The sequence below is a fragment of the Aspergillus puulaauensis genome, chromosome 1 (genome assembly GCF_016861865.1).
Source record: "Aspergillus puulaauensis MK2 DNA, chromosome 1, nearly complete sequence".
Lineage (NCBI taxonomy): Eukaryota > Fungi > Ascomycota > Eurotiomycetes > Eurotiales > Aspergillaceae > Aspergillus > Aspergillus puulaauensis.
This window is the reverse complement of record NC_054857.1, coordinates 331,107-356,254: the sequence shown is the minus strand read 5'-3', so window position 1 is coordinate 356,254 and position 25,148 is coordinate 331,107. Positions and strand designations below refer to the sequence as shown.

Here is a 25,148-nt window from a genome sequence, read left to right as displayed (position 1 = left end):
AGGAACCAACTCTTCGATAAACATGGATATTCTAGACAATACTGGACCTGAATGCCTTCATATACCTATTTATCTAGACTTCTGGGCTATTGAATAACAATTAGAACCTCGCCTGAAACTATCACGAGCCAGTGTGCAACAACGAAATCAGCCTCTTGAAACACCAACACTCCAGCCTGATGCGATTGGCTGGCGTAGCGCCGCGCTACCTGGGCTGGGGATAGTGTAGGCTGCTCAGCCTCCGCTTCTGCCTGGGCTCACTGGCCATTTCCAATAAATCGCCCCCCCCGATCCCCAGTTAAGAACATTGCTTGTGCCTCTTGTTTCTTCCTTTCCATCCAACTCCTGTCTTTACTTTGTGTTTTCTCATCAGTTTCCATCTCATCCTTGTTCAGGTTTGAATCCGCTGTTAATCCTTCATCATGGCGATCTCACATCTGGTGCGTCGCGCCGACGAGGCCTTCGTCCAGAGCGGCGTCATCGAGCCCTCGTTGCCAGACTCCCCCTGGCGCATCTTGCTCTTTATCTTTTCGGTTGTAGGGTTTGGTTTCGCCATTTTCGTTGTAAGTTGAGACCCCCTGCCCTATTGCTTAAATCAGCCCGGCTGGTTGGCTGATGAGAGTTATCGTACAGATCAATTACACTTATGGTGCACTAGTTCCAACTCTCGCTATCGTCGAGGACTCTGACTCAGATTTGCTTCTCCGCGTCGATAATGACCCTGCCAACAAGCAGCCTGGAGACCCGACGGCCCAAGACATGGGCGTCGAAGGCGTCGCCGCTAAGCCCATCACCAGCAAGCTGCGCACAACCGTCCGCCATCTCCGTGCTCGCGGTGGCCGTCTCGCTATTTTCCGTGGGTTCGGCATGGCCATGCTTGGTGGCTTCATCGGAATGGTCCCTTCGTTCCGGGTGCAGTATTCGGTCGTCTGGCTACTCGTTGCTAAGCTTATCACCGCTGTTCTGGTGGCCAATATCCATGTCGCGTGGGTGCATATCGTGATCTCTGAGCCCTCTTCCAAGAGCTTTTACAGGCGTATTCCAAGCTTCCGGTCTCTGCCTAAAGTTTTCCCTGCATTCGCTTTGATGTACGTTGGCAGTTCTACTGTTGCCGCTACGATTACCTTCCTCGGCCTACTAATCGCCGGAACCGAAAACGACACGCCCGTTGACTTCACCAAGGGTGTTCGCGAGTCAGACTTTATAATATACACCATCGCTCTCTTAGTTGGCTTCCTCGTCTCTGTTCCCGCCGAAGTTATTTTCACTCGTGTGGCAGCCTCGACGCTTCCCGAAGAGGATGAGTCTATCGTCCCGTTTGACCGCAGCTTCGGCGGAAAGGTCGCTCCAGCCGTCACTGGTGGCGGTGTATTGAGCATCGCCGACGCATGGAACACCTTTGACCGTGATGGCTGGAAGCGTTACATCAAGGCTACTGTGAAGGCCTGGCTTATGCAAGTCGCCGCCATCGTCCTGTTCTCGGTCTTGATCGTTGCCCAGTCTGTTGTTCAGATTCGAAAGGAGGGCAGCGACAAGTCCTAGACTACGAAGGAGTCTGTCCCGGAATCTTTGCTATTGGCACGACAGTTTTGGATATCGCTTTTTGGGGGTTGACTGCAAGCACCATACCTTTACCTAGTGTAAATGGGTATCTACATTCTTTAGTTATTTTATGTAGCAAGAATGAGGATCTCAATTTGATGTATAACTAAACGACATGCTGTTTTTTCCCTCAAACTTGTAAAAGATTATACGGTGTAGAAAGTTAAAGTCATGCCAGACTTAGCCCCCCTGCCATACCCGGGGACCTCTGGCGGGAACAGGGAAGACAAGGGCAGCGCTCGGCTCAGTGCTGACTGTGCTGCGTCCGATGAGGGGAGACTGCGAGAACCCCGCTGCCCTCCGCCAACCAGAGCGCCTGCTGCACCACACCGCCTCCCTCTGTGATTATTTCACCATCAACTGACAGCCTCTCCATGACCCTCTCCTGGTCTGCTGGAGGCTATTCCGGGCTTTCTCTCTCCATTCTCGCGCCGTCCTTGCTATTTATCGCTTCCTATCGCTCTGCTTCTCGCTCAGTATCAACCATCTTCCTCTCGCTCTCGTCATTGCTCTTCCTCTCTTCCGTCCGTCCTACAACACCCCGCCCCCGCCATGGCCACCACACCAGCTGGCCGCATGCTGTCTCGCCAGCTCCAATACATGCAATCGGATAAAGATCTGCCAGGAATTAGTTGCGGCCTTGTGGATAACAATGTGTTTGAGTGGGAGGTCATGCTCATGATCTCTGACGATGTCAAACTCTATGGTGGTGAGTTCTCCAGGCTCTCATGTACCCCCGCTTAGTGCCCTGCTCTCTGCAGGTCTATCGATCAATCTGGACGTTTACTAACTCTTCTTTCTCCATAAGGCGGCTTTTTCCGTGCTAGACTTTCCTTCCCCTCTGAGTACCCTCACATGCCACCGAAGATGAAGTTTGAGCCACCTCTATTCCACCCCAACAGTACGTGCTCCTCCTATATACCCTAGGATCCGATCTACAGAATGAAATAAATACTTACGATACTCTTCCTAGTCTACCCCAATGGCGAAGTCTGCATTTCAATCCTCCACCCTCCAGAGGAAGATAAATACGGCTACGAGTCTGCCGCGGAGCGCTGGTCCCCCGTCCAAACGCCCGAGACTATCCTCCTCTCCGTCATTTCAATGCTCTCTAGTCCGAACGACGAGAGTGCTGCCAATGTCGAGGCCGCCCGTTTGTGGAGAGACGATCCCAAGGAGTTCAAGAAGCGCGTCCGCAAGTGCGTCCGCGAGAGCCTTGGGGAGGAATAATCTTTCTATGGATTAATGGTCCTTAATACGTCCACCTTTCTGTTTTTGTTTCTTCTCTCTATACGGCATCTCGATCCCTTTTTCTGGGGTCATACAACGAACAGGTGTTGGGCGTTTTTCGACTTGATGGCCCTTTCTATTTACGTACTTGTTTCTCCTTCACCGTTCCTGGACTCTACCTTCAGTATAGACGATTCAAGTCCACCCGGTTCTTTACCTACCGGGTTGTTTTGGCCTCTTTTGGAATTATTATACGTCCTTGCTTGATCCTTTTGGGCATCATATCATGGTGGAACGGTTTTTATTTCTTGTTTTTCGCTTTGCGCTGCATATCATCTTAGCACAGCTTGCCTAGGTATATATTTAGCATCGAGTTCTGGCTCAGTAGTCAATGAAGATTTCATTCAATTATGGATCGTCTGTAAGTGAATTAGTTTAAGAAATGTGGGCTTCTGGATTGGTGCAACATGCATGGGTCTTGGAGGTCAAGACACGCGCGAAGCCCATGGGCGCGGAGTGCATGTTCCACAGAAACGGTATGCTTATATACAAGTCTAACATAAATATGTATGCGGAATGTACTTCTAATTATTTTGTCATGATAAGTACTCATGGCTGAGCCTTGACCCCCTTCCTCAACGTGGGAAGGAAGAATCCCGGGTGGAAGACTGTAAGCATCAAAACAGCGATAGCAATCATCCTGCATGACGAATTAGCGTTTCTCTTGAATAAATGTGACAGCCTCAGATTGTGACAAACTTACATTCCGTCGAGCACCAAGAACTCGTCTTCCTTTTGCATCAGCGGGTTACCCCAGCCGCCGGCCATTTCGGGGAGACGATAGATACACCGGATCAACACGGTAGTGTAGGCGAAAATCTCCGCGAATAGGATAAGGTGGATGCTTCTCCGGCCGACGGACTTCTCGCTGAAAGCTCCAGAGCCGCTGCGCTTAATCCGCCAGAAGAACTCGGCGGCGAGGATGCCACATACGGCCATCGTGGCGACTTGGAACGCGATACCGGCGATGATAATGTCGTCGCCAACCTGGAGGAGTTGCTGGTCGTTCCCTGCAGCTGCCGCGACACCTCCACCAACTGCCTGCAGGATAAGCGATCCGACGTCGCAACTGATGAAAATCCAGGTGAACAGCCGGGGCTTCAGGCGCGAATGTTCGGGGCCGAGCGCGAGGATGATGTGTTTCAGGGTAAGGTAGACGCCGGCGGCGACGAAGGTCGGGGCGAGAATGAGGCAGACGATCTGGAGCTTGAATGCGTCTGAGTTCCAAGGGTTATTGCTCATTAGCACCCGCCCAATGTAGCCTGCTAGTTCCATAAGCCCGCCAACAGCCAGGGCAACCATCATCGTCCATGACCGGTAGTAAACACCAATTCCAAGTTGAAGGACGCCGAGAAGACCGAACCAGACCGCGAAGAAGACATTTCCGCCGAAGTTGGGATAATATCCGTATGTAGTCGCCTCAACAGGACAGAAGGGACCAACTTCAAAACAAGAGTCGTAGGTGGGCGGAGGGATTGCCGTGCCGTTGTTCGCCATGGGGAGCAAGCGATCCGTCGATATAGTACGATGGGAGATAATCGACTGGTTCAAATAAGGAGGGGGGAAAGCGCAAGAGAACGAACGAAGGGCAGATTAAAACGTTGACGCCAGCATCAAAAGAACAATCTGGATATTTTGATGTCTAGAGCAAGAGAGTTTGGAAATTTCAGGCTTACCAAGATTTACGAACGTAGGCCTGGTAACTAGTTAGTTATTTAATGAAGGTAAGATCCCTGAAACGGGGCTCACCCCCCCGTTCTTCGCGATTTCGCGATTGAGGCGCTGCCATCGTTTGGTGGACCCGAGTCGGTTAGAATCCATACAAAATCTTCCGTCTTATATCCGTGATTGGCCATATCTGTCGTGTTCGCTCTCGCTTTCGTTCTCGCTCTCGCACATGCCCCACCGATCCAATATCAGATTCTTATCCCCGGCCCCAAAAGCCCAGGCCGACCAACGGGAGAGGAGGAAATTGATCAGATTCTTGGTCATACTTCCTGCTGGGCGCTTTGCAGCCTTCGCTTAGCACAGTAAGCCATTGACCATGTTGAATGTTCACCTCCAGGTCATCTTCGGTTTCATATCTGATTCGTCAACCTTTCCATCTTTCATCGGTTTTTCAAAGATAAACATGTTGAGTAGGCAGCATCCAACGGCGATCGGCCTTGTTAACGGCGGCGTTCTCCGGCATTTTTTTCTCCGAAAAGGTCAGCGAGATTTTCATGGACCATGGCCGTCGATGCTGAGATAGAGTTGTCGGTCGGCATTCGGATACGACTAGTGCCCGTTAGCTAGATCATGTATAGCTCATTTTCCTTACTTCCAACCAGGATTATGCAATGTTACTCAGGCATGATTGAAGAATAAACATCATCGGCTGCAGCTCTAAACCTGTCTGGCCTGTAGAGAATGGTGGGGACCCCGACCTTCCGGAGTTCGGACGCAGATACAGGTCATGTGTAGATAAGAGATAAGCACATGGACCCACGTGGGCGTCGGCTGTTGTCTCCGTCAGCTTCAAGTTCCCCAAAAGCATTCTTGCATCAATCAGCCGGCGGCCAGGAACTGTTGCTATTTTCGTCAGGTGCGTCGTGGGATACGGGTACGGTTCATGTATTTCCCGATATGCCACCCCGGAGATCCCATACAAAATCCCGCAATGGTTGCGGCCAGTGCAAGAAGCGACGCGTTAAGGTAGGATGGGGTCTCCTTTTTCTGCTCTGAGCAGCTCGTTAGCCATATAACGTAGCCTTTACTCCCATTGTCTAACAATTCTAGTGTGATGAACAAGGCCCGCCATGCTCCAATTGCGCGTCCAGAGAGCTAGAATGCTCCTACCCGAACCCACCGGTATCCCGCAGCCTATCTACTAGCAAATCGATAAGCCCGCCACCAGGATATGGCTATAATACCACTCCATTTGTCGCCGATACATATCGGCAAGCTCCCAGTGCCTCGCAGAGCGATTGCTCAAACGCCGCAGAGTCGCGCAAGTTAGAGTTGATGCACAAGTTTTCTACCGAAACATTTCAAAGCTTCTGTAACTCTTCAGCCGACTTTTACACCTGGCAGATTGCGGTCCCACAAAAGGCGCTCAGTCATGACTTCTTGATGAAAGGCATTCTAGCGACTGCCTCTTTACATATAGCGTCCTCAATGGATCCCTCAGCAGCACTTACTTATATCAATACGGCACTTGAATACCACAACCAGACACTTACCCCCTTCCGCCACGCCATAGACAAAATAAACCCGGATAATTGCGATGCAGTTTTCGCTCACTCGATCGTAACTACGATCATTAGCATAGCCCTTCCCCAGCTGACAACTGAGAAAGATGAAAGCAACGGTGCATGCGAGAAGATAGTTCTTGCTACAGAACTACTTCAGGGCGTAAGCAAGATCCTCAGGATTTATCGTGGATGGTTGAAGATGAAGCCCTTTACAGGAGGAGGCGATTTCTGGGATCGGTCTGATATAGGCCTAGATCTTGAAACTAACGCAGCATTGAGGAATCTGTCCTATTTGACTGACGACATACCTAATGCAGACCAACGTGAGATGTTCCGAGAAGCGGTGAGACTCCTCACCCAATGTTTCACTAGGTATGCCAACTCCAGGGATATTGCGTCCATACTTGCCTGGCTTGCTGCGGCGGATAAAGAATTTATCTCCGCCTTAAGGTGTCGTGACCCGCTTGCTCTGCTCATTCTTATGTACTGGGGCGTCCTCCTTCATGAACTTCACGGTAGACTATGGTGGGCCCACAATTCAGGCTCATCCCTTGTGCTGGAGTTATTAGCCCAACTACAACCCTGCCGACCGGATTGGGAAGACATAATATTGTGGCCGAAGCAACGAATTGGCCTTCAGGGCCCTTTGGTCCATTCCAATGGCAGTGGCATGAAGACGCCGCATTGAACAAGCCAGTACGACAGCAGACCAGAATACACCCTATCCTCGAGAACAAGGTGCTTTGCCCGATTTTAATGGAATACATACTGCTCGCCACTCAGGTATGTCAATCTCGGTTTCTATCTCTTCGGGTATGTATATGAGTGGATGTGATTCGTTTAAATGCAGTACTGACTATGTGCTAAATAGATCGAGAACCACTAAAGCCCAGCAGCTAGCCAACGATGACTGAAGCCGTATATACTTGTACGTCGGTGGCTACTAAAGCTTTGCCATTTTTTTCATGTTTTTCTTGAAGATGTCTTCGATCCGCGCCGTATTCAAGCGATCCGCATCATATTCGCACGCTGCCAAACTCAGGGGACCACCCATTTGCTTCAGCCAAAACGATCTTCCACAGTCGAATATCCAGTTCCGGCTTGCAACTTTCACCAGCTCTGCAAGAAACACTTGTGGGATACTTCTGTCTTGCACGAAGGTGACCTGTGGCAGCTGCTCTCGGATTTCTGCTGGAGCATGATCTCGCACGATATTCAAGAAATCATCAAACGTTCGCTGCACGTACAACTGCGACCCAACCTGTACAATTCCACGCGACTTTGCTGCGGCGTGTAGTAGACAAGCGTTGGCAACAAAGTCGACGGGGATCTCGTCCAAAATATTCGCACCACTCTCGTATCCCTCGGCCGCATGCCACGTCTGCTTTCCTCCACGGTCTGAAAGAAAAAGGTCGGCGAAGTTATTAAGAGGATGCGAGCCATCAGGACCATACAGTGGGTACGGATGACGGAGCGCGGGCGCAAAAATGGTCGGGCGGACGAATAGCAGGGGAAGGGTTGGATAATGTTTCAATATCAAGCGCTCCATGAGGTGTTTAGAATAAGTATACGTGGCCGAGAACCGAGATGTATGCGTAGACTGGCCGGAAGATTGTATCGATGCGATCTCGTCATCGCAGTCTATGTCAGAGTGAGGATATAGGCGCTCTCCAACATATCCATCTGGAAGGAAACTATTGGCATACGCTGTGGACAACTGAACAAAGAGCTTGATCCTCTTGAAGGATGAAGCAAGCCGCGCCAGCTCTAGAGCCGGGAAACAGTTGTTTTCGAGAGCATCCATGATATTGGAGTCAAGGGAGATCTTGGCTGCCGTATGGATAACAAGGGTCACCTCGTCTCGTAATTTCTTGAGGTTCGGAATATCCATCCCTAGGTCTGGCTTTGTTATGTCACCGATAACAAAATGAATTTTCCCAGAGGCAAGCAACGCCTCAGTCTGGGCAGGCATGTTCTTCCTCCATTTCTTCACTGCCAGCTCCGATGACTTTCGCACAAGAACAAATATCTTCCGTGTCGGCAGCTGCAACGTCAGCTTGAACAGCAGACATCCTCCCAGGGACCCTGTGCTCCCAGTTAGGAACACAGTGTGGGCTTGGAAGAAGGTTGCGTAGCCTTTCTTCCTGACCTCATCCTCTTGCGAAGCCATCGGAAGAGCCATTTGTATATGGAATCAAGCGCAACAGCAATCTTGACCGCAGGCGCCAATATAGAGAACAACTTCTGGCGAGCGACGGAAATAAGCAAACGACGCACTCCCTGTATATACACTTCATAGGCGACCCATGTGCCGCCGAGGTTCAGTCTTGTTGTACGACCTCATTTATCCAGCTCATGAAGTTGGTCTATTTGATACCCCGTTTGGCCGCATGCACAGCTAGTCTAGGCCATATTACATCCCATCTAGACCATCTCATTGGTTTCCCTTATTATACAGGCCTCTATGTATCTTATATCCCAGCGATAAGCGCCTTTCCTTCAAGAGCATCGCTCTCCTTCTTAGTGGTCGTTCTTCCCATTGGTATAGTCTAAAGTCCAACTTGAGAGGACAAGGCGTTGGTTCGATCAGCCACTTCTCGGGGAATAGCACATCGAATCTAAAATATTCTTGGGGTTTATATGGAAATTTGAGTGGGGATACCAATAATCATAGTTGAGGGGAAATGGTCTAGATCTTCGGGGCTTATCTCTGATTGCGAAAAAAATATATATCCACGAAACCTTTCCTTTCTACGGCAAACTCCAACAGAATATTATTTGGTCCTGGATTAGCTCTATTATTATGCGTGATTATAAACTTCCCACTCAAAAACAACCCGTATATATAGATGGTGCTTGTCGGACTGGTGACGCGACTATTTAATTAGCAGAAAAGGTAGCACAAACCTTCAACCTGACCATGTTCCCTTCGGCTTTTTTTTCCTACCAAATATTTCCGAAGGCGCCAATTCCTTAGAAATGTTGCTACTGGTAAAAAAAAAAATAATGCAACCGAAAGTTTGGTTCTATGTATTGTGAAAAAGTTACAGTAGCAAATACGGAAAAGCTAACTACAATGACATTTAACCGTAATCACTCAAAAAAGCATAACAGTGGCCGTTAAATCGGGCATGCGATGGATAGAACCGTAGGATCAGGAAGCCTTGAGATTGCCTCCTCCATTTCCGTTGACTCCTCCGCCGCACCAACAGCGTCCCTCGCCTTCACGTTCAACCTGCACAAGGATATCCATCCCCTTTTCTTGCAGGAATTCAACCGTACGTTGCCTGACATCATCCAGGTCTGCTGAGCGGGAAGCTATGACATGAATCACGCCGAGGACTGGTGACTTGCGTTTTTCTTGGGCATGGTCGTGGTCGTGGTCGTGATCATGATCGTGGCCGTGACTGTGGGTGTGGGCGTGAGACTGATCATGGTCATGGTCATGGTCATGATGATGGCTATGGCTATGATCGTGAGTGTGACTATGACTGTGGCCGTGATCATGCCCTGAATGTTTTGCCTCCGAGTCATCCAACCAAAATTTGGGAACGGTGTAGCTGACAACGCCTCTTAGGGTACTGACGCCAGACAGGGTGTCACGAACGTTGTATTCCACATCAGCCGGCAGAGTGAGCAATAAGCTCTTGGCTGTGCTACTCACCAATGGGATAGCCGAGGCAAAAATCAAGATCGCAATCATACAAGATGCAATAGGGTCATACCCTGACCAGCCAGAATAATGAACTAGGATAGTTGAGATAACAACCGCAACGGATCCGAGGGTATCCGCTAGAATGTGGAGGAAGATCCCGTGCATGTTCTCATTTCCGTGAGAATGGTCGTGTCCATGATCGTGGCCATGTGCGTGCCCGTGGTCGAAAGCCATAATTCCAACAAGGTTAACGAGAAGACCGGCTACACTGACGGCCAGGAGCTCCCCAAGACGATGCATCTGACTGCCTGAGGAAAGTCTCTCGACTGCCTCGTATATAATCTCGACGCTGATAATCCTGTACAGGTTCAGTAATCTAATCCATAACATTTTCTGATCATTCTTACATGAGAAAAATTCCGTTCGCGAACCCCGAAAGCGTATCTACCTTACCATAACCGTAAGGGAACCTAGTGCTCGGAGGCCACTTGCTCATAACAGAGGCACATAGTCCAACAACAAGAGCAAGGCAATCGAAGAACATATGTATGCTGTCGCTAAGTAGCCCAAGGGAGCCAGTTGCGAAACCGTAGGATAGTTGGACCAGCATGAAGCCAAAGTTTAATCTGCAGGTCGTTAGTCATGGTGGGAAGTATGTATCAAGAGTGGGGTGAATATACGTCATGAAGTAAAATATGCGGCGAGAATCGCGCTCCTTGAGGATGCTGTACAATAGTGGATAGGGCTCGCTGTAACGGAGGATAAGCTTCGTTGCCGATGAAGATTCCGAAGCTGAATGGTGATGGTGAGTATGGTCGTCAGATCTGGAACGTTTGTCGTCAAACCTCGCGGCAAAGAAAGACGTAGTAGCTAGCAAAGCCCGAATAATATAAACAATATAAATGTCATCCTGAGCAGGTGGTGAACAAAGCAACGCAGCGCCCCCACTGGCAATTGCAACGCCGATTTTGCTAGGGGAATATACATGACTAAGGTCTAGATACGTTATGCATGTGGCCATGGTGCCCGCAACTGCTGATAAGTACACGATATCAGAAGCACCGAAAGAGAAAGTCCTTGTACTGAGAAGGGTCAAACATCCCAAAACAAGGCCGGATAGAGTAGCCATAGCTGGGTCAAGGCATGGCTGGGCTGGGTGAGAGAGGCTCTGTGTTGATCCATTGAGATGCCCGGGGATAGAAATTCCAAGTCCATTGCCTTTTTCGGGGGTTGGGCTAGGCGCTGATGGGAAAGGAGGCCGAATGATAAAGGCGGAGGCAAGTAAGGCGATGTATCCAAAAAACGGTGTGCGATTCCATAATGAGTTCATGCCGAAAAAGCTCAGCACCACGACAGTAGGGACAAGAGCGGCAGTGAGCTTCTTGAAACTTCGCCTCCCTTTATCATCGGTAGGCGCAGTATGATCGCGAAAAACTGTTGGCAGTCCGGAGCCCACTGCAACTGCCAAAGCGAATGCGACGAGAAACCCGCCCACTTGAAGAGTTGCATAAATCGGCAATGCAATTGAAAATATTTGGCTGAGTGCTGCGGTCCCCGTTGAAGGGTCTAATTTGAGCTTCTTTAGCGCGTATTCACCCTCACCGCGCAGGTTCAGACGGGCCAAAGCCCAACCTCCGTACACTATCAGCGTTGCGGCGGTTAATCCAAATGTCCGTGAGATAACGCGATCGAGATTTCCAACGGACGAGGTCGAGGTGGGTTCTGGTCGCGTCCACTGCGCATAGTGTTCGTAGAACCACGATAGGGCGATCCATGGTAACGCAATCATAAGCCCTGCAACTATCTCATTGCTGAAGATTGTCAGAAACCGGAAGACTAGTATTAACGCAACACTCACAACTGGTTTGGGGTAGCCTCCGCTTGTATCACGAGGCTCTTGTGGCCGTGGCCAACGGACGGCAGCTCCGAATGATCGTGGTGGATGGAAGTATGGGAGTGCGAATGATGGTGTGCTCCCGGCTTTGAGTTCTCAGCGTGACCGTTCAAGCCATCCGCATCTGTAACTGGCTGCTGCTGGGCTGCGGGTAGGGCATAGGAGATCGACTGGGAGAGCGGCGTCGAGCGGCGGGTGTGGCCGCGACCTCGAGAGTGGCCAAGACCATGTCCATGCGGAGGAGAGGGAATTGGTTCCGCAGAGGACATGGTGTTCCCCGCCAGCATTGTATACGGTCTGGCGCAGACGTTCGACACCGGTTTCGCAGAGAATTGGACCGCTGGGCGGGGGATAGGAGGCGAGGAGGACAGATGCTAAGGTAGTTCGAGGAGCGGAGCGGCCAAGAAACGGGGGGGCGATCGAGCTTTAGGAGGCCAGAAACAACAACCAGCCGAGCAATTGTGCAAAAGACAGCGGCATAGCGCGAGAAGGAGGGACAGGTCTGAGACACCGAGCGATCAGAAGAAATTCGCTTTGCGCAGGATTGATCAAAAGGGACAAAATGCTGCAGCTGCTCTCCACGATCCCATTCGGCGATAACGAGCCCACACGTGATCGCCGCGCGTGTTATCGCAACATTGCCTGGAAATTCAGGTGTCATCGAATCTAGGCCATTGTCAATCGTCACCTTCTGAACGTTCGCTTCGCACTCTTCCAGGCCAATTCCCCCGAGTCCCAGGCTGCTGTTCAGTTAAGGCTTGCTCGATACTTGTTCGCCAACATAGAGTCGATCGCCGATTCTCTCGCTACTATACGATGCCAAAAACCCTCCCTTTCCAGCTCCGATAAGTTGCGGCCTCCACTCGCCATGATCGAACTCGTGATTGAAGTCGCATTCTATATTTCCACCGCCGTGACCTTGTTTATACTGTCGCTCCCATCACAATACGAGCCGAAGCGCCGTGGTAGTGGCGATGTCTCTACTGAAACGAAGACCACCGCACAGGTCCTTGTGCTCGGTGATATCGGCCGCAGCCCCCGCATGCAATACCATGCGTTAAGCATTGCTCGTGGCGGCGGCCAGGTGGATATCATTGGATACTGTGGTAATTGATGCCATTCATATCTCTTCAGAACCAACTCTAACGCAAGGTATTGTAGAATCGGAAGTTCATCCTGATATTTCGGCGGATCCCCGGATCTCCGTGGTCCCCATTCCTCCTCATCCTCCCTGTTTACAAACGAGCAACAAGCTTCTTTTCCTCGTCTTTGCACCCTTGAAGGTCATTTTCCAGGTCGTCTCTGTGTGGTGGATTCTAGCATACCGTACAAAACCCGTCAGATGGCTTCTGGTTCAGGTTGGTCATTCACGCCTGTGAATATTCGTCCGCATCGCCTAACGGATCATGTTGCAGAACCCACCCTCTATCCCGACTTTGGCGGTTGCGTCCCTCGCCTGTTACCTTCGACAGACTAGGCTGGTTATCGATTGGCATAACTTCGGGTATACCATTCTGGCCTTGAAACTTGGTGACAGACACCCATTGGTCAGAGTGTCCAGGTGGTACGAGATCGTGTTTTGCAAGACCGCCACTGCTCACTTCTGTGTTACCAAAGCCATGGCATCGGTATTGAAGAAGGAATTCGTTCTTGAAGCACCAATTCTGCCATTGCACGATCGGCCGACAAGTCATTTTAAGCCGATCTTAGACGAGCGAGAGCGTCAAGAGTTCCTCCTATCTCTACCCGAAACAGCACCCATACGAACCCTTATAAAAGAAGGGAAGGCCAAAGTCGTTGTCAGTTCAACCTCATGGACACCGGATGAAGACTTTTCGCTTCTCCTTGACGCCCTGTGTCGTTACTCTGAATTGTCCAGTACATCTAGTCCACACTTGCCCGCGATCCTTGCCATTATAACCGGGAAAGGGCCCCAACGTGAGATGTATATGGAACGGGTATCTAACCTACAAAAAGATGGAAAACTCAACAAGGTCACTATCTGTACTGCATGGTTGAGTACAAGCGACTACGCGCGACTGTTGGCATCCGCCTCGCTGGGGGTAAGTCTGCACACCAGTAGCAGCGGAGTGGATTTGCCAATGAAGGTAGTTGATATGTTTGGGTCTGGTTTACCGGTGGTTGGTTGGAGCAAGTTCAGGGCGTGGCCCGAATTGGTTACCGAGGGTGTCAACGGAAGAGGCTTTGGGGGATCCGACGAACTTGCAGAACAGCTAATCGATCTCCTCGGGAATCCGAATGAGCTAGAGACGCTCCGTTCGGGTGCGCGAGAGGCAAGTTCTTACCGCTGGGACGATGAGTGGAATCCAGTAGCTGGGAAGCTATTTGGGCTTGCATAAAGTTGAGATAACATAACCTCAGAATGGCTCAAGAGCGGAACGAGAGTCAAATATGAGGTTTGACGGCCAAGCAAAGTCGAAGCATTAAGAATGGAATTTCCCTTCGCAATATACGCAAGTATCAAAGACGTCGGACAAGCTCTTGCAGGTCTGCTGGATGTCTTTTTTCCCAGAAAGACCAACCAGGTCCTCGTCTAGATATTCGTTTTCACACTTGGAGCAGAACTTTGAAATTCCAGGCTCTTGGATTGCCAGGAAGGTCAGATTGCACCGGACTGGTTGCACCGTCAGCGAGCCTGACTCCATTTATAGACGCCTGCAGCGACCTACCGAAAACATGGCCTGTAGCACATTGGGCCTCCCGAGCCGAGTCCCAGACAATGCCAGCATCGCAAATTTCACACCTCTCGAAAATATCTCCGCCAGGTGCATTTAATATGTCAGTAGATCTTGGCTCAATGGTACTACCGGGCGCGGAACATTTCGCAATTTCGCCTGTCATGTCCACACCGCTAGTGGCTGCGAGTCTCTCAAGAACCACCTGGGCGCTCGAAACTAATTCAAACTTTTGTGACTGCACAATTGCACAGCAAGCTGCTGCATAGAGGACCTTTGGAGATAGCGTATTCTTGGTGCCAGCGTGGTCCCCAAGGATGTACTGTAAGACGATGTCCCGGCGTTCCCGAAGGAATTCAGGCGAGCCAGTCGGGCTTTCATGAAGAAAAGGCACGGATTCAAGATCTACTGGCTGTCCATTCGCAGTGGAAAACACGACTGTTAGTCGTTCTTCTGCGTTAGTGCGATACTCAACCATATCACCCGGATGTAGTGTTACAACAACTGCAACCAGCCCGTGTATTGATGCAAGACCCCAGACCCTCGCAACCGCTAGGCCGCCAAGATCCCGGTCGATATCAAACCGTTCCCTGATGTCTTCTACCTGACCATTCCACGGTGCCGGAGACGGCGCTTCCGTGTTAGTTAAAGCCTTGACCGCTGCATGGCCCCCAACTGAACCAAAATGTAACACCGGCGTCTCAGATTCCGGGTCGATAGCAACCGTCATTCCTTTTAAGCATCAGTGAGGCCATCGGTTCGATCTTTGGCTGGGGACTTACCACTTATTCTCTCCTGGTGCAGTATCACTGTATCGGTAGTAGAATCGTCGAGCGATGAGTAATAGAAAACGTGCGAATCGCTAGACTCTGGTTTTTGCCCTTTGTATACATCCTCTGGTAGGTCTAACAACGCTAGACCAGTCATGGCGCCAACTGTCATAGTAATCCTTCCAGATCCAATCTATGATGTATGTTAGAAAAGGCAGAGAGTCGCGGGTGCCCAAGTGAAGTGCCCTACCTTATGCGCCCAATGCATTGGTCCAGTACACTCGAACTCTTCCATACGCGCAAGAGGCATTACATTATTTTCTACGGCATGGAAGGTTAAGCTGTAGCGTAATTCCCCATCTGAATCATGGGCCCGTGATTCGATACCAACTGTCAACTTGGCAACGCGAAGCCTCATTCCCTGTAGAGCAGCCACATTGAGAGTTGCAGATATTGTGTCTTGCCCACTTCCTGATGGCTGGTAAATCCACGGCCCACTGGTTAAGAAGGACATCCGAGCTTGGGTTCGGAGAGCGGAAGATAAAATTGAGCCAGGTTGAAGGACTCGGCCATAATCTGTCGAGTCTGGTAAATGAATGCTAGATACCGCCTCCACATCCAGTGACTCCGAGGAGTCTTTCTGGGATTTAGGCTGCTGAACCTGTAAAAAGACCAAATCATTGTCATCATTCGCAACGGCCAGTAGAGGAACACCCCACCGGCTCTCAGGGCCGGGATACAACTGGTTTTTGGTTGGAACTTTGAGAGGCGGCGTCCATGAAAATGTACGTATATTGGTTTTGCGTGTTCTTGGAGACTTGTCCTCGGCGTCCCTGCGGAAGAAGCTTTGGAAGCGTGTTGTTAGAGTGTTATTCTCAATGTTCTCGCGAAAGAAATGCTCTAACGCTTGGTTGACTACTGCAATTCGCGACCATTTCCCCGAAGTTCCCGAAAGCGCATAAAGCGATAAGACCATGTTGGTCGTCAGGACTGCTAGTACACTGCGTCTGTACTTGGCAAGTCCCGGTGGTGACCAAGTAACGCCGACAACGGTGCTCAGAGATTGTTCCGCACCTACTGAGAAGTTGTCTCGTGGCTGCGGAAACATAATCGGCCACTCATTGATAGTGAAGACATTGGTGCGGAAGCGTGTCCTATGCCAATCGGCACTTGAGAAATGGGAAGGAGTGCCATTTGCTTTGTCTTTTGTGGATACTTTTGGCGTCTGCATGTGTCAGCTTGAGTGGTTGTGCTGTCTAATAGATATATTATGACTCACTAAAATATGAATATATTCACCAGCAGCAATTGCAATTTCTCCATCCTCTGACCAGGAAACACAGTTATACGAAGACGGAAATACTTGGAGCTCAAGCGGGTCGAGCATTTTTAGTATACAGAACAGTCGGCCCTCAGCTCGGGTCTGTGCCGAATATCAGAGTCAAACAGCAGATAGACCACCTATGCTCCCTCTAAGGTGACAGATAACAGTGATGATGCTGTAATTGCGATAGCATCTAGGTGTAATATTGTTGTCACTGTTTTGGGTTAGTGGGATGAATTATCACATGATTTAATCCTCCCTATTCGGGTGGTTTCTCCATGACTTCTCCATTAAGAAATTTATGCCGCCTGTGCCGAGAACCTTGCGGCAGGCTAGCGGCAATGGGGCCGTACATTTTAGCGCCTCTTAACTGAGCGCTTGAGATATCGGCCCAAAAAGCGGTCCCCTCCCATGCTGTTATACCAACTCTCGTGCTCACCTCTCTTTCTTCTTCCCATTCTCCCTGTGTTCTCACTGTGGTGAGCCTCTATTACCTTGACCGCGACTTGCTGCTGGCATTGCAAGGTCAGTTGCTATTGCTGCGAGAGTTCCATAATCACAATATCGGCTGCATTCTTGGATCTTCTTAACACCCCGCTACCACTATGTCGACCTCCGCACGCCGTCGTCTCATGCGTGACTTTAAGGTAAGTACCTGATATGATGCCCAAGACTTTCAATTTTCAGGCTTTTGACATTTTTATGCCATCCTGGACCCTGTCTATTAAATTACCGTGCTGTTTAAATTTACCCGGCTAATCCGCTTCTGCTTTGCCAGCGCATGCAAACCGACCCTCCAGCAGGCGTCTCAGCCTCCCCGGTCGCCGATAATGTGATGACCTGGTAAGCCCCGACGACTTTCGCCATATCTAGTGGCTTCTAACGCTGTCATCTCTAGGAACGCCGTTATCATCGGCCCCGCTGATACTCCGTTTGAGGATGGTACATTCCGGCTTGTCATGCATTTTGAAGAACAGTATCCAAACAAGCCCCCAGGCGTCAAATTCATCAGTCAGATGTTCCACCCGAACGTTTATGGCACAGGAGAGCTCTGTCTCGATATCTTACAAAACCGTTGGAGCCCAACTTACGACGTGGCGGCGATTCTCACTAGTATTCAGAGGTAAGTTTTAGTTGCGTTCGCCGACGCTCGCAAATCAAACATATGTTCTAACACTTTTGTTTTCGAACATAGTCTACTCAATGACCCGAATACATCATCGCCGGCAAACGTGGAAGCCTCGAACCTTTACAAAGACAACCGCAAGGAGTACATCAAACGTGTACGTGAGACCGTGGAGAAGAGCTGGGATGAGTAGATTGGTCGGAATCGAGAGTCTCTGGGTGAAGACTATGACAATTTGACAATGAAACTGGAGTGTGTTCTTTCGGCCCTTCAGCCGCAAGCAATTGGGACTATTCGATATTCCCAGGGTACGACCGCCATGTCGCGCCTGGGTGCGAGGGGACATCCCAGTATATAATGATATGCACAGCGCGGGGTTATGGCGCCTGGTAATGAAGGTTCTCTTGTCTTTGTGGATAGCTGCATGATTTGTTAGTTTTATTGATTGCTTAATGCAAAAAATTCCCCCTTTGTTCATATGTCATGCATGAAACATTTATTTTCTGCGTGGAGTAAAATTACACGGCTTCCATGCCCCAGTAGAACATTCTGCATTCCATACCGTCGGTGATGCGCGGGTGGAGGGGCGCCAAGAATGACTCTAAACGGTGGTGTCGAAATCATGCCGCGCCGACTCTTCGACCACACCGTTGAACATCATTGTTTTTCTCCACGCTCGTGGCCGTCCGCCCGATACCTCCCTTCGAACTGAGTCCAACCCCCTGCCAGACTCACTCGGGCTTCCTGTCTCTTGAACCCCCTCTCCAGGCGTTCCTGCAACTCCCGCATTCTGTACCTATTGTTCGGTCGGCACGTGGACCCCTGACCCAAACAACGCCGCCCACCAATCTGAATCCCAAACAAGCACGTCTGCTCGTTTCCTGTTGGTCTGAACGAAATCACCAGTTTACTCCCCTCCCATCGGGGCCTCGCGTGTCCCTGATTACCTATCTATACCGTTGTCAACTTGGGCGCTGTGCGAAATATGGCGTGAGTTTCGCCCGCTTCTTCACCGCATCGTTATCGTTGGATGTGAACTGATAGACCGGGGAATGACAGGTCCAGCGGCAACCCCTCCAACACCATTAAGGGTGCGTGTCTCCTATCCGAATACCTCCCACTAACTGCAACGTTCTAAATCTGACCCTTGCACAGTGGTTGCGAGATTTCGACCTCAAAACAAGGTTGAGCTTGGATCCGGAGGACAGCCCATCGTTGATTTTGAAAACGAAGAAACATGTGCTATCAACGTGAGTCTCACGCATCCTCGGAAATCTGGTAATATATGCTGGAATGGAAGGGAATACTAAGGTGGGAACAGTCAAGGGAGGCCTCCGGGTCGTTTACATTCGATCGTGTGTTTCCGATGGATTCGATGCAAAACGATGTCTTCAACTTCTCGATTGCACCTACCGTTGACGATATCCTGAATGGTTACAATGGAACGGTCTTCGCTTACGGTCAGACCGGTGCAGGAAAGTCGTATACTATGATGGGATCGGATATTGATGATGAAGTGGGGAAGGGTATCATTCCACGTATCGTCGAGCAGATCTTCGCTAGCATCCTTACGAGTCCGAGCAACATCGAATATACCGTCCGGGTGAGCTACATGGAAATTTACATGGAGCGTATTCGCGATCTTTTGGTGCCACATAACGATAATCTTCCGGTGCACGAGGAGAAGTCAAGAGGTGTTTACGTCAAAGGGCTTCTTGAAGTCTATGTCTCTAGTGTGCAGGAGGTTTACGAGGTTATGCGACGTGGTGGAAACTCAAGAGCGGTTGCTGCGACCAACATGAACCAGGAATCGTCCCGATCACATTCTATCTTTGTTATTACTGTTACCCAGAAGAACCTGGAAACTGGATCTGCGAAGAGTGGTCAGCTGTTCTTGGTTGATTTGGCAGGTAGTGAAAAGGTCGGCAAAACCGGAGCCAGCGGTCAGACACTCGAGGAAGCGAAGAAGATCAACAAGAGTTTGAGTGCTCTCGGAATGGTTATCAACGCGCTCACGGACGGGAAATCGACCCATATTCCGTACCGTGACTCTAAACTTACCCGAATCTTGCAGGAAAGTTTGGGAGGTAACTCCCGAACGACCCTGATTATCAACTGTTCTCCCAGCAGCTACAACGATGCTGAAACTGTCTCGACACTCCGGTTCGGTGTTCGGGCGAAGGCAATCAAGAACAAGGCGAAGGTCAATGCCGAATTGAGCCCTGCAGAACTGAAGCAGTTGCTTCGCAAAGCCCAGAGCCAGGTGACAAGCTTCGAAACCTACATATCGGCGCTAGAATCTGAAGTTACTGTATGGCGAAGTGGTGACGCAGTTCCTAAGGATAGGTGGACGCCTGGTAGAGGCGTCGAGGCTGTGAGTGCTGCAAAAGCCGAAGCTCGTGCTCCACGCCCGAGTACTCCCTCCCGTCTACAGGACGTCTCTCGATCTGAAACTCCCCGGCCCGATTCCCGCCTAGGTGAACGCTCCAGCACACCTAGCATCATTCTTGAAAAGGACGAGAGGGAAGAATTCCTCAGGCGCGAGAACGAACTTCAGGATCAGATCGCCGAGAAGGAATCCCATATTGTCAACGTTGAAAGGGGCCTGCGTGAGGCACGGGAGGAGTTGAGAGGCCTCAAGGAGAACTCCGCCCGATCAGGGAAGGATAATGACAAGCTTAACACGGAGGTCAATGAGCTTCGAATGCAGCTCGAGAAGGTGTCCTACGAAAGTAAAGAGGCTGCCATCACCATGGACAGCCTGCGTGAGGCAAACTCAGAGTTGACTACAGAGCTAGACGAAGTGAAGCAACAACTTCTAGACGTCAGAATGAAAGCAAAAGAAACCACTGCAGCTCTTGATGAAAAGGAGAAGAAGAAGGCCGAAAAGATGGCCAAGATGATGGCCGGATTTGATCTCGGCGGAGAAGTGTTTTCCGATAACGAGCGCAAGCTGCAAGACCTTATACAACGCGTCGACTCGTTGCACCAAGTCAGTGAAACTGGCGAGGTCGTTGCTCCAGACGACATTCTAGAACTCCGCGCCAGTCTCCTGGAGACGCAAGGGTTCATCCGACAGGCAGAACTTACAATGAACGACCGGAGTGAACTGAACGTGCTGCAGGACAGCCGCAGGGTGGAGCTCGAGCAGAAGCTGGCGAGTCTCGAGCAGGACTATGAGGGTCTCCTAGCCCGCAACCTAGGGGAGGAAGATCTGGTGGAACTTAAGGAGCGATTAGAAAAGGTGTATATAACCAGGAAGGATGCCGAATTGGCCGCTGCATCAGAGCTGCAGCAGGAACTGTCACGCAAGGATGAGGAGCTCACGAAACTGCAGAGCTCCCTTGTAGATTCGCAATCACGAGGCTCGACTAACGGCGCTGCGAGCAAGAGCCTGCAGCAGCAAATTGCCGAGTTTGACGCGATGAAGAAGTCCTTGATGCGCGACTTGCAAAACCGCTGCGAACGCGTGGTGGAGCTTGAGATATCTCTTGATGACGCCAGGGAGCAGTACAACAACGTGCTCCGCTCATCAAACAACCGGGCTCAGCAGAAGAAGATGGCGTTCCTCGAGCGCAACCTCGAGCAACTTACCCACGTCCAAAGGCAGCTCGTGGAGCAAAACAGCAGCCTGAAGAAGGAGGTCGCGATCGCAGAGCGCAAGCTCATCGCGAGAAATGAGCGGATAGCGAGCTTGGAAGCCCTGCTCCAGGAGAGCCAGGAGAAGCTCACCCAAGCTAACCATCGGTACGTACCATTCCTGTGTACTCTCACCCGTAGCCTATCACATCATACTAACCCACTTCTCCCGCAACAGTTTCGAAGCCCAGCTCACAGCCGTCAAAGAGCGTCTCGAGGCCGCCAAGCAAGGCTCGACGAAAGGCCTCCCAAGCATGGACAGCAACGGCGGGTTCAGTTTCACGGGCTCCAGGATCGCAAAACCCCTCCGCGGTGGCGGGGGAGGCAATGAGCCCGTCGCAGCCGTTCAGTCCCAGGATACAGGGAAGCGCACAAGTTGGTTTTTTGATAGACGATGATCCACGAATTTTCCTCTTCTGCTGTCTCTTTTACCCTCTTCATGCAGATATTTAGATGGAGATCACAAGACTCTCAACCTGGAAATGCTTATGATGTTTTTTTTTTCCCGCTCCTATTCCCCTCTTCCAACTTTTCCTCCTTTTCTTCGATCAAGCGTCTTATCATACACAGTACAGTACAGATTGGCGCTTCTTTTTAATGGTGGGGATATCCTATGCTTCCAATTCTTCGGTGCTAAGTACTAGAGTGCGGACAGAATAAGAGGCGTTGGCTCTAGTTTTCGTTCGATTTCCCTATCCATTTCTTTCTGTTTCTTTCCTCATGTCGTACGCCCCCTCTTATTATGCCCTTGTCGATATGCACATCTACATACTTCCGATGTTTTCCAATCGAGGGTTCCTCGATTTATTTTCGGACCACAATCTCCAGTGCTGCGCCTATAAAATTAGAGTGGCTGGGCTTGGTCCTTGCAAATACCCCATGTATATGAAGAACTAGACAGCAAGTAATCGCAATCTTAATCGGAAGCGAAATGCGGCGTTGGATTACTGTAGATTTGTTTGTTTTCTTCTAGTTGTCAAGAATGAAAGTCAGGATGCATTGAAATTATACTCTAAGTCTCAAATGCTAAACTTAAAGAAGGGAAACCCAAAATGCGCTTATCCGATACACCAAAAATGGGGAAGATGGGGAAGATATATATCCTCATAATCCTAGACTCCTTGCGTACCTCAAAATCACCCAAATTAAGTTACAATAATCGAAAAGACGGTCATCGCTCCGTACCTGGGTATCAAATCAAGAAAAGGAAAAAGAAAGGGAAGAAACCATTTACAAGAAGAGAAGGAGAGAAAGGAGGGGGGGATATATCATATATCGAATCGTCGGAGGTAGAAAAGAAAGGCTGGCGGGGAAGATAGAAAAGACTGGCCAGGGAGGGTAAAGAAAGGGAAATGAATAACCAGGATGAGGGGTCAAAAAAGGAAAGAAAAAAGAAAACTCGTAACAAAACGCTGCGCAGTCCAACCAACTCCAGCTTTTTAGCATCCATAAACAGTGGGGAAAATATACAAGAGTTTGCGCCCGGTTATCCAACCAGACAGACGTGAACAGCCTCAAGACCCATCGTGGTAATGATGCGGTCCATCCAGTTGGTCGTCGGCGGTTCTCTTGTTTCTGCGGTTATCAATGACTGCACGACGATACTTGGTTTGCCTGGCGATTTGGGGGGTGTGAGTGGAAGATTGTATTTGAAGGTTGGATGTGAAATTTGCTGATTGCGGGCCATGTCATTGAGAAGCATAAAGTTATCAGAATCGATCGTTGCTCGCTGTTTCGGATCCATGATCACGATCAGATAGTTGAGTATTAGTAGGGCTAATCGGATACCGCGGGCGAAAAGGGACGAATAGCCTTCGAAGAAGAAATGAGGCACAGGACCCACGAAAGTATCGTTGGCTTCCTGACCGGACCGAAGCATCGACATTGAAACACCGAATTCCGTGTATATGCCTCGAAGTGCGGCCCGGAGTGCCTGTACATCCTGGAGGAGTGCCGGTTGAGTCCCGACTCTTTCCTTCGGTGTTTGACGCTGCAGCCCGCGCGTTCGTTTCACGAGTCCGGGAATCTTTAATACTTCAAGGAATCCCCGCTCCACCACGTCGGTATATAGCGACGAAGTTGGCAGTTTCGCGTTGTCCGCAGCGATTTTTTCATTGAGTGCCCGCCATTCAGGCTCTTCTAAGAAGCAAGCTTCGCCTTCAACTAAGGCAGCAGTGATGAGAAAATTGCGGTAGACAATGTACATGGCTCGGCCAAACCCCTGCAAATGGGCTTTCGCCCCACGTAATTTCATCAGCGTCCGGATACCAGATGCATGCCGCAACCATGCGTCCGGACTGCTGCAATTGTGCTTTTCGAAAATGGCTAATGTAATTGCAGCAGCCAGGGCCTCGTCCGACTTGGCGGTTACTTCACTTGATAACAGATTAGCAAGACCGCGAAGGGCGCGATGGTACAAGCTCTGCGAGGCATGAAGATATCGTAAATCGTTATGGAGAAACCCCACATATGCAGCCGTACATGCACGGACGGCCCAGTCAAAGCAAGAGTTCATGGACCCCCGACGTTGGTCAACATATTCAACCCAGTTGACAGGAACACGGTCTTCTGTACACCGGAAGAAACAGGGAAAAGATGCGAGTATATAGTTCGTAAAAACCTGAGTTTGTTGGGTGCCGATTGCCTTGACTGTCAAGGATGGGTTTATGTATTCATCCATGGGGAGCGAAACTTTTTTATATTCGGCCCGCGGGGAAGTTCGTGAGACTCGTGAGGAGGGTCGCGATGGAAGTTCAACAACCTCGCCGGACCGTGGCGGATTAATAAATTCGGGAGACGTGGAAGGAGATGGTGACTTTGAGGGAGAGGGCGAAGGTGTTGAATGGTAGCGTTGGCGTAGAGCAGGAGCTTCGTCTCTGAACTTGAAGACTCGGCGACCGCTCGAACAATTAATTCTCATAGCCTGGCATCGCGAACAGGGAGACCTGCCATTGCACTGTAGCGAAAGTTAGAACAGCTGACAGGGATATAGCAAACTTCAAGCTGTGAACGTGGAGGAGGAGGTGGTGGTGCTAAGTAGTCGAAGGAAAATGTTCGCACCGACGCAGCGGTCGGGAGGCGGGGGAGCTGGGGTCTGTCTGGTCTGGGCAGTCTGGGGGGCTTGAGAGCAGTCGCACAAGAGGCGTTGTCTGCATGTTCTCTCTCTCTCCGAAAGAAAGATAACAACAACGACCAGCTTGCGGCATGATTGAGATGTGACACTAACCTGAAGCTGAGCATCAACGCAGGCCTGACAGCCGCGCGACACTCTGACCATGCTGGCCACAGATTGAAGGAAGAAGCGCAGCCGGAACAGCGATAAGCGGGCGCAGCAACATCGAGGCGCACTTTCTGGGAAGAAAGGCCCGGAGCTGTGCGCGAAGAAGAGCAGGCGAGGGCAGCTAGCAGGCAGAGAAAGCTGGAAGATAAGACGATATTATCGAGCAAGCAGCAGGTGTGGTCAGAGTCGTGAGGAGTGGCGAGCGGTGGAGCAGAGGCGACGATCGGGGACGAACAGCAGCAAGCAGCCAGCAGTCTCGGACTATTTGGGCGAGATCGTCGAATATCCTGACTAGTTGAGGTGCGGGCTCTCACAATTCCAAAAACCAATACTAATCCATGATGCCATGTGTGGTGTCCCGGCAGGTAGGAACGCGGTCTTGTCTAGCCAGAGTCTGCAGAATCTTAGCATTCCTTGGATGGTTTCCTCACGGATGCTGCCGGTTGTCTCCGGCGATCTGCACCATCCAGGAATAACGGCCCCAGGAAAAAGAAACACGCACGAAGGACGACGAGAAAATTGAAAAAAGAAAGAACAGAAAAGAAAAGAAATTAAAAAGCACTGACCTCTGTCTCTTTTGCAGAACCATGCAGTTCTTGGGTTGCGCTCTCAAGTCTCAACTGCATGCGACTCCATCCC

At 50.3% G+C, this 25,148-nt stretch overlaps 11 protein-coding genes across 11 annotated transcripts; 6 read left to right on the top strand and 5 right to left on the bottom strand.

The window, feature by feature from the left end:
- Nucleotides 1-422: 422 nt before the first annotated feature.
- Nucleotides 423-1,542, top strand: APUU_10161A (uncharacterized protein; the record flags this gene model as incomplete). Its single annotated transcript, XM_041697719.1, has 2 exons — nt 423-563; nt 634-1,542. 2 exons carry the CDS (start codon nt 423-425, stop codon nt 1,540-1,542), a joined length of 1,050 nt encoding a protein of 349 aa, XP_041549527.1.
- Nucleotides 1,543-2,154: 612 nt separating this feature from the next.
- UBC15 (putative ubiquitin conjugating enzyme) lies at nt 2,155-2,832 on the top strand (the record flags this gene model as incomplete). Its single annotated transcript, XM_041697708.1, has 3 exons — nt 2,155-2,311; nt 2,411-2,503; nt 2,576-2,832. The coding sequence occupies 3 exons, from the start codon at nt 2,155-2,157 to the stop codon at nt 2,830-2,832; spliced, it is 507 nt and encodes a 168-aa protein (XP_041549526.1).
- A 609-nt stretch (nt 2,833-3,441) lies between these two features.
- On the bottom strand, nt 3,442-4,389 carry APUU_10159S (RTA1 domain-containing protein; the record flags this gene model as incomplete). The annotated part of the gene is made up of 2 exons (XM_041697696.1): nt 3,442-3,532; nt 3,596-4,389. 2 exons carry the CDS (start codon nt 4,387-4,389, stop codon nt 3,442-3,444), a joined length of 885 nt encoding a protein of 294 aa, XP_041549525.1.
- A 1,128-nt stretch (nt 4,390-5,517) lies between these two features.
- Nucleotides 5,518-6,813, top strand: APUU_10158A (Zn(II)2Cys6 transcription factor; the record flags this gene model as incomplete). Its single annotated transcript, XM_041697685.1, has 2 exons — nt 5,518-5,586; nt 5,671-6,813. The coding sequence occupies 2 exons, from the start codon at nt 5,518-5,520 to the stop codon at nt 6,811-6,813; spliced, it is 1,212 nt and encodes a 403-aa protein (XP_041549524.1).
- A 255-nt stretch (nt 6,814-7,068) lies between these two features.
- APUU_10157S (fatty acyl-CoA reductase) lies at nt 7,069-8,295 on the bottom strand (the record flags this gene model as incomplete). The annotated part of the gene is made up of 1 exon (XM_041697674.1): nt 7,069-8,295. One exon carries the CDS (start codon nt 8,293-8,295, stop codon nt 7,069-7,071), a length of 1,227 nt encoding a protein of 408 aa, XP_041549523.1.
- Nucleotides 8,296-9,279: 984 nt separating this feature from the next.
- Nucleotides 9,280-11,961, bottom strand: MSC2 (metal cation transporter MSC2; the record flags this gene model as incomplete). Its single annotated transcript, XM_041697663.1, has 4 exons — nt 9,280-10,138; nt 10,188-10,406; nt 10,461-11,591; nt 11,639-11,961. 4 exons carry the CDS (start codon nt 11,959-11,961, stop codon nt 9,280-9,282), a joined length of 2,532 nt encoding a protein of 843 aa, XP_041549522.1.
- Nucleotides 11,962-12,542: 581 nt separating this feature from the next.
- ALG1 (chitobiosyldiphosphodolichol beta-1,4 mannosyltransferase) lies at nt 12,543-14,034 on the top strand (the record flags this gene model as incomplete). Its single annotated transcript, XM_041697652.1, has 3 exons — nt 12,543-12,780; nt 12,836-13,032; nt 13,090-14,034. The coding sequence occupies 3 exons, from the start codon at nt 12,543-12,545 to the stop codon at nt 14,032-14,034; spliced, it is 1,380 nt and encodes a 459-aa protein (XP_041549521.1).
- A 208-nt stretch (nt 14,035-14,242) lies between these two features.
- APUU_10154S (uncharacterized protein) lies at nt 14,243-16,527 on the bottom strand (the record flags this gene model as incomplete). The annotated part of the gene is made up of 4 exons (XM_041697641.1): nt 14,243-15,102; nt 15,153-15,333; nt 15,391-16,365; nt 16,420-16,527. 4 exons carry the CDS (start codon nt 16,525-16,527, stop codon nt 14,243-14,245), a joined length of 2,124 nt encoding a protein of 707 aa, XP_041549520.1.
- A 542-nt stretch (nt 16,528-17,069) lies between these two features.
- Nucleotides 17,070-17,783, top strand: ubc2 (E2 ubiquitin-conjugating protein RAD6; the record flags this gene model as incomplete). The annotated part of the gene is made up of 4 exons (XM_041697630.1): nt 17,070-17,111; nt 17,243-17,307; nt 17,363-17,587; nt 17,660-17,783. 4 exons carry the CDS (start codon nt 17,070-17,072, stop codon nt 17,781-17,783), a joined length of 456 nt encoding a protein of 151 aa, XP_041549519.1.
- Nucleotides 17,784-18,575: 792 nt separating this feature from the next.
- KLP1 (putative kinesin family protein (KinA)) lies at nt 18,576-21,627 on the top strand (the record flags this gene model as incomplete). Its single annotated transcript, XM_041697619.1, has 5 exons — nt 18,576-18,580; nt 18,650-18,681; nt 18,746-18,840; nt 18,912-21,337; nt 21,408-21,627. 5 exons carry the CDS (start codon nt 18,576-18,578, stop codon nt 21,625-21,627), a joined length of 2,778 nt encoding a protein of 925 aa, XP_041549518.1.
- A 1,088-nt stretch (nt 21,628-22,715) lies between these two features.
- On the bottom strand, nt 22,716-24,506 carry APUU_10151S (uncharacterized protein; the record flags this gene model as incomplete). Its single annotated transcript, XM_041697608.1, has 2 exons — nt 22,716-24,185; nt 24,456-24,506. 2 exons carry the CDS (start codon nt 24,504-24,506, stop codon nt 22,716-22,718), a joined length of 1,521 nt encoding a protein of 506 aa, XP_041549517.1.
- Between the last annotated feature and the right edge of the window lie 642 nt (nt 24,507-25,148).